Consider the following 7,515-nt stretch of genomic DNA (forward strand, 5'->3'; position numbering starts at 1 on the left):
CAACTGTCCTCCCTACTCCAGCTCCCGAAGAAAACCTGAAACATGATTAATACCTCACTTCAAAGATTCCAGAACCTGATGCTCACATATTGAAAAGACTGTTGTATAGACAAGTTAATCTTCATTTATCACCGTTGTTTTTTTTTTTTGTGGTTTTTTTTTTTTTTTGCTTCTTTGGTATTTTGTGGAGGTCATATTTTTTTTAAGTTATATACACATGTATATATATCATATATATATTTTAATATGATATCTATATATTTATATAATAATATGATATCTATATATTTATCCGGTCGCTTGAGATACACACCTCGTATGCCTGGCTTGAATAGCGAGCAGTAGTTTTGGAAGGTTTACCCTTTGAACAACCTTCTTTTTTTTTCCAATTTAAATATGTATTAAATCACTCACTAGATATCCACATTTGTCTGTACTGATTGTAACGTATTTTCTTTAAATCATAAAAAATCATGTTTTCTTTTAAAGACTCGTAGAAGGGTAACTTCCTGTATGGAATCTCATGGATTTTTCAAGGAAAAAAATGCAGGATTATTGCAGTGACTACAGTTGCGTGGACATGTTACCCAAATATGCAAATTTCTGTTGCACATTAACACATGTCCGAATACTGGGTAACGTAATGTTATAGTCTAATTGAACAAGGATACTGCAACCCTCAAAATATCTATGATGTGCACTTTAAGTTCAGTCGGATATATGAAATTGTGGGTAGGATGATTATGATACGTTTAACAAAGCCTGACAACTTTGATTGGTCTGGCTTTTTACAGGATTCCCACACAGCTGTACAGTAATTACTTGTGGTATTAGAGTTGTATCGTAAATTTCAAATTCAAATTCAAACATAAGGATGGTGGGTGGTTGTGTTTTTCGTTATTGTTGTTGTTTGATGTGTTTTCCCTGAACATGTCGACTTTTTGGTTAGCATGTAGTAACATTATTTGAAGAACTGACCAAAATGAAATGTGTATGTAATATTATTATACCAAAGCAATACGTAAACATGGTAAAGTTAGATATAGAATACTGCCCTATTTTGGCAAAAGAAAGCAAGTGACATTTTCATGGATATTGACTTTTGTTATTGATTTGGCATATTTGAGGCATGATCTATTTAACTGAAAATCCAAAAGTTACAATTTTGGCTCATTTCTGAGATATTTGGGTGGGAAAGTCCACAAACTTGCATGAAAAAAAAATGGCAAAAGGAAGCAAGTTACAACCTCATGATATGATAGTCGCTTCCTTTTGCCAAATTATTTATATTTGCACACAATCTAAAATACTTCGGTAAAAGGAAACAAGTGACATCCTTATGATAATTATGATTGTCACTTGCTTCCTTGTGCCATTTTATTTTATGTTTGCTACAAATCTATAATACTTTGGCAAAAGGAAGCAAGTAACATACTCATGATGACTGTGATTGTCACATGCTTCCTTTTGCCAGATTTTTCATGTTTGCTACAAATCTATAATACTTTGGCAAAAGGAAGCAAGTTACATAATAATGAGTTTCTATGGGAATATAAAAATTCTTCGAATTGTCATAAATGCATCACCATATGACTTGCACGAATACAGACATTATTTCTCATCACAAATTTCCATTTTGAAGGGCCTACCCAATAACATATTTTCTTCATTAATAGCATTTGTACTCGATGTCACTTGCTTCCTTTTGCCAAAGTAGGGCAGAATAGATATTATGGTTCTTTTTAATATGTCTTGAGTAAAGGTTCGTAGGCTGCTATCAAACTGCATTAAGGAGGGAAATGGAGATAAATTAACTAAATAAAATGCAAAATAATAGATAACTCCAACACAGAACCCTTAGCAACTTGGTTTCAAATCTGTAGATGACAATCTCATTTTGGAATTAACCGTTCCCGATATGGCAATTAGTGTTTGCTTACAAAGAGAAATGAACAACGCCGCGAATGCAGCACTTTTTTCCAAAAGTATTAGTCATACATAGCAGGGGCAATCGCATTGTAACATCAGTATGAAATATCAATGAAGCTGAATATTCCTGCCCTGATATATAAACCGTCATTGATACTCTTATTTTTTTTTAAATTCTGATGAATCGAATGACTATGAAGCCATTTTGTTATTCTTTCCTGTATATAAAAACTACCTCTGCAATTTCGAATGAATCTTCAGTGTTTTTGTTTTTATTTTGTTTTGTTTTTTCCATTGTAATGTTATTCACTACCGGTTGCCAAACAGTCAAGCTTTGTGCTTATTCTTGGCAATCGTTCTGTGTGTAAATTGAGATTTAACTCATGTAATTATATTACAGATGTACAATTGTACAGTTGTACAATTGATGAAAATGATGATAAGTGTGAAAGTAGTCATATTTCTGTTATTTTGTCTCCTTTTAATGAAATTGCAGAAGATTGATAAACTTTTTTAAAAAATGGCATGCAGAGAATAAATCAGATCAAATCAAATCAAATCAAAATCGATAGTTGCAAATTTCTGCGATATTTTTAAGGCGAAACGTATGACTGCTTAAATAATATTTAGACAGCGTAGCATGTTATGTCATCATTGTATATTGTACCGTGTGCTTGAACTGAATCATTTAAACAATAAATCTGAAATGGATAAAAATCCATCCAATCTGTAATATTTCTTTGACTTACGTATGCATGGTTTATGTATTGTTTTGTGTGTTTTTTAAACGTGAAATAATAAGTCGATTTTATCTTGCAATTTGAAATACAATATTCACCGTGATATGTATGATATGATAAAACAGAATAAAAGTATTGTCACTGCGAGTGAGTATGCGTGTGTATGTGCGTGTGTGTTTGTGTGTGTGGTTGAGAAAGAATTTTGAAGCTTAATCATACAGGTCCGACACAAAATACCAGCTGCATTTTTAGTTATTCTTTACTAATTCTTAACTAATGAGATTAATCTTATCTGACCAGTAGTTTCTATTTGAAATGCTGTTGATCATTTCCTAGTCTGTAAATTTTATCTTCACTTACGGTTTGCACTTTGAAAGGATAAAATATCGTTATAGCATATCTTTCTTTTTTTTAACCTCTAAAGAATCCCTACTACTTCGTATTTTCCAACTGTAAAACAAAGATAGGTGGTATATGCCATCAGATTCCATAAGTGCAGTTATTGTCTGGCTCGAAAAACATTACCAAAAAATACTAAATGATGTTTGATTATTATGATTACTAAATTCCTGGAAATTGGAGAGTTATAGCAAAGATTGATTATAGACAATACAGCATTACGTACAGTGCACTCCCGTTATAACAAACACGGCTATAACAAGATTCCGATTACTACGAAGTAAGAATTAAGGATGCAACACCATTCGCTCTGCATTTTTATTGCTTATTTGTTCATTTATAACGAACAATTTCGATATAACGAAAGAAAGCTACAGGTCCCTAGTACTTCGTTATAATGAGAGTCCAATGTATTCTATGAAAGCTATTGCCAAGCTACAGAACTCTCCTCATCTCTCTCTCTCTCTCTCTCTCGTTCCACTCACTTTCCCTATTGCGGGATCTCTTCTATAATAATAATTCCTCTTTTCTTTATGTTTCTTTGTAACTTGCTTATTGAGGGGACATTCGTTTTGATAAAGACGCGTACATCTGTGACAGAAACACACACACACACACACCTATTTATATAATCTTTGTAATTAGAGATGGTGTCATACTCCCATTTGAAACAGCAGCAGCAACAACAACAAATAGACATGATGACAGCTTACCTCAACTCAGCGAGTTCATACAGGGCAACACTAAAGAAGATTTACATAACATGGAATGTTGGGTGGTGCGAGTTGAGTTGTCTACGAGTCTATGTATGAATCTGTACCATATATATTCTATAGGATTTGTATTAAATTCTAATAAATTCCAGAACAAAAAAAAAAAAAAAAACAGCGTGATTTAGCTGGAAAAAAAAAGAGAGGAAAAATTCAGAGTTTGAAAGAGATAAATATACCGTCAGGCTATCTGAAAGTCGAAGTCTGAGGACGTTTGGATGCTCTTGATTTTTGAATGTGAGGTTTGTAGTTTTCCTGTGGTGTCTAAAAGGCATGATCTACAGCACTATTGATTATGATTATCTTCATGAAGCCGATTTTCTCAAACCTGTGTTCATCAAGTAGCCACATTGCTTTTAACCGATTCTCTCATATTTTGTTCTTTCCGATTATAACCATCATGGTCATTTTTTTCAACGAATTTATAAGGCTTTTGTGATAATGAGACACATATAACACACATACGTACACACACACACACACACACACACACACACACACACACACACGAACATCCGTGCAACATTGTTATTGTCTGTGTGTAGTGTTTTATCTAACCTTGTATTGTTTCAAAAGACCAAACTCTGATTTCCTTAAAAATATATCTATTTATTATTTCACCTGTTTTCGAGCACGAATTAATGCAATTTACACGCGACAAGAGCAAGAGAAATGAAAGCATTAAAGGCATTTTTATCATTGTTTTGCAGATGAAACAAAAACCCATCTTTAGTGCTTGAAAAATAGATAGGAAATGTAAGTTATGGATAGAGACAACCAGTGTGAAAATGTCACATATAATCAGTGTTAAGTGTTAGATATTCAAAATTTGAACGATAGTTATAATACAATTGTACAATAAACCGTCTTAAGTTATGAACGTATTTTGTGAGAAAAAATAGTGAAATCTCATAATATCTCAGGCTTTATTGCGAAATTTTGTATACGGTAGGATATCTTATGATAAAACTGACCTACACATACGTGTTCAATGTGATAACTGGAAAATGTTTTTAAATCACTGCTCCCAATCGTAAACAGTAGGCACTATACCTTTAAAGTGACTAAAATAAGTCTTCAGTGAAATGGATTGATAAAACAACACAATACGGTTCATTATCCTCTGTTTCTAGTAACACCAATGCCGAAACCAATCAAATTGTAGTTGGCGAAACATTAACATTATTACATAAGAGCATAGAGCAAAATGCAAAGAAGACATCCCCCCCCCCCCCATGTCTCCGGCTAAATTTTCACTTTTCTGAACTGAAGTTATGGTGTAAATAAGAGATAATAATAATATTAAACACTCCCCTCTTTCCCTTTTCTCTATCCTACTTTTGTCTCAATAGAGACCATTAAATGGCCTCTAGTGAGAGATTTTCTCAATTCAGTGTGCTTGATTCTTACAGTAACGTGGTAACTGTAACCTGACAGTTTGTACATGTGCTGCAGTTTACAAAGCAAAGTGAGAAGTAGAAGGATGTTTCGCGATGTTTCGGTAAGATTTATGTTGTTTAGTTGTGTTTGCTTGACACTTTCTAACGCCCGAATTCACGAAGGTGGTACAATCTTTGTCCATGGTTTAAACAATCGACAAAGGCCGTAGTTTTGTATGGGGCGCCAAGTGTCGCAAGGCCTATTTCGTTACGAAATCAGTCATTTTTTGTCGACGTCGACGACATGTTAACAGACTGATTTCGTAACGAAATAGGCCATGCGACACTCTTTGTCTATTGTGTCAACCTTGGACAAAGATTGTGCCACCTTCGTGAATTCGGGCCTAAGTGTCGATTTAACCACATTCAGCATCTAATTGTCTTTTAAATGGTTTCATGCACATGCGTATTTTCAATGTACATTAATGAACTAAAGAGTATGATCAGGGGCCCGTTTCATAAACTTGTTATCAGTGACAACTGCCACATTTCTATGACAAATTTGCTCTCAGCCAATCAGATGCAAGGATTTCCGTAGCTTGTCACATCTATGACAACTTGTCACTGATGACAAGTTTTATAAAAACGGGCCCCTGGTGACGTGACTATCAAGATATAAAGTAGCACAAGTATCATGAAGTGAGTTTAATGTGTTTCCTACGACATGTTGGACGCAAGTTGCTCAGCCAAACTATTTAAATTATGCACTCAGCCACTGGCGCCTCCTTGTCCGGCCAGCGTATCCGGGGGAAACTCATTGCCTTGCACGTCAATTGTGTTCACGTCCACACTATGAACTCTGTTCCTCTTCCCGCGCAAGATGAGATCGCGCAGGGCGTGCCGGAAATGGGAATTTCTGGCCGCATAGATGAAGGGGTTAATGCACGAGTTAGCGAAGGCAAGGACTACAAGGGCCTGGTAGAGTGGGCTGTTGAGGAAAGACGCCGGCAGGATTCCCATCATGTAGCAAAAGTAGAGGATCTGGTCCGGCAGCCAGCAAATGATGAACGTGATGATCACGATGAAAAACATCTCGATGACACGCCTGCGCGCTTGGAGCAGGGAGAGTGCGGGGCGGTTGGCTTCTTTGCGGTCCGACGAGAGTGATCCGGCTTGCCTCCGCAAAGTCCTTATCGTGCGCACTTGAGTGAAAAGCATGATCGCCATTGGTAGGATGAATTCCACCAGGAAGAAGCTCAAACCAATGAACCTCTGGAAAGCAATAGTTGGGTATTGCACGATGCACTCGTGTCCCTCTGGCTCGGGGTATGATATATAAAGGCTTTGTGTATTTATCACTATCGCCCCAACCCAGCACGACATCAATAGATATCGCGACCGTTTGTTTGAGAATATCGACCTGTAGTGGACGGCGTAGACGACGGCGACGTAGCGCTCGCAGGCAATTAGCGTCAGCGTGAACACCGATGCGATGATCGACGACCACATCGTGAACCAGGAAAATATAATCCTGCAGTACAGCTCTCCGCCGATGGTATTCGGCACCGTCGTCGCCACCGGGTAGGGGAACTGGTGGATGGAAGTTATGAGGTCGGCCACGGCGAGGCCGACGATGAAGACGTTGGTGCAGCTCTTCATTCGTTTCCGATTCACGTAGACGCAGATGACGAGTAGGTTGCCGAGCACGCCAAGGATAGCGAGGATGAGCTGGATGATCGTCCTCCAGGTCCACTCCAACGGTGCGACCACCCAGTCGATGTCGGCATCGTTGTCGGCGTAGTGAAAGCTGTCATTCGTCACGTTTTCCATGATGAAAATCGCACTCTCTCACAACACATCGGCACTGCAGGTGGAAACAAAAAAAAAAAAAAAACGCGGTTATAGACTCTCAGTATGATAATGTTACCAATTTGGAAAAACAAATAATTGAAATGCAAGATCCCACATGCTATACCAGTATCTTTAATATTATGTAAATATGACGCTGTGAGAAATAGGGTTGAAAATAATGCCAACTGCTTCGAAATGGTGATGAGTCTGCGATTGACCGGATTGAAAAATGTCGTTTAAAATTAAACTGCACCAATGTTTTTTGACGTTCTGAATCAACGTTAATGTTACAAAATATTGTGTCAACCTCTCCGGGGAAACGACTACTGTGAATTACGCAATATTCATGGTATTTTGAGGAACACGTCTTTCTCGTGTAATCGATATCTTTGAGGTGCTAGTGCTTGCATGCGATAGCTGTGGACTCCATGAAAACTGGCCATGAAG

At 37.0% G+C, this 7,515-nt stretch overlaps 1 protein-coding gene across 1 annotated transcript; it reads right to left on the reverse strand.

The window, feature by feature from the left end:
• Window positions 1–5,985: 5,985 nt before the first annotated feature.
• LOC140243425 (galanin receptor 2a-like) lies at window positions 5,986–7,047 on the reverse strand. Its single transcript, XM_072323104.1, has one exon. The coding sequence runs from the start codon at window positions 7,045–7,047 to the stop codon at window positions 5,986–5,988; it is 1,062 nt and encodes a 353-aa protein (XP_072179205.1).
• Between the last annotated feature and the right edge of the window lie 468 nt (window positions 7,048–7,515).

This window comes from Diadema setosum, chromosome 20, assembly GCF_964275005.1.
Source record: "Diadema setosum chromosome 20, eeDiaSeto1, whole genome shotgun sequence".
NCBI lineage: Eukaryota > Metazoa > Echinodermata > Echinoidea > Diadematoida > Diadematidae > Diadema > Diadema setosum.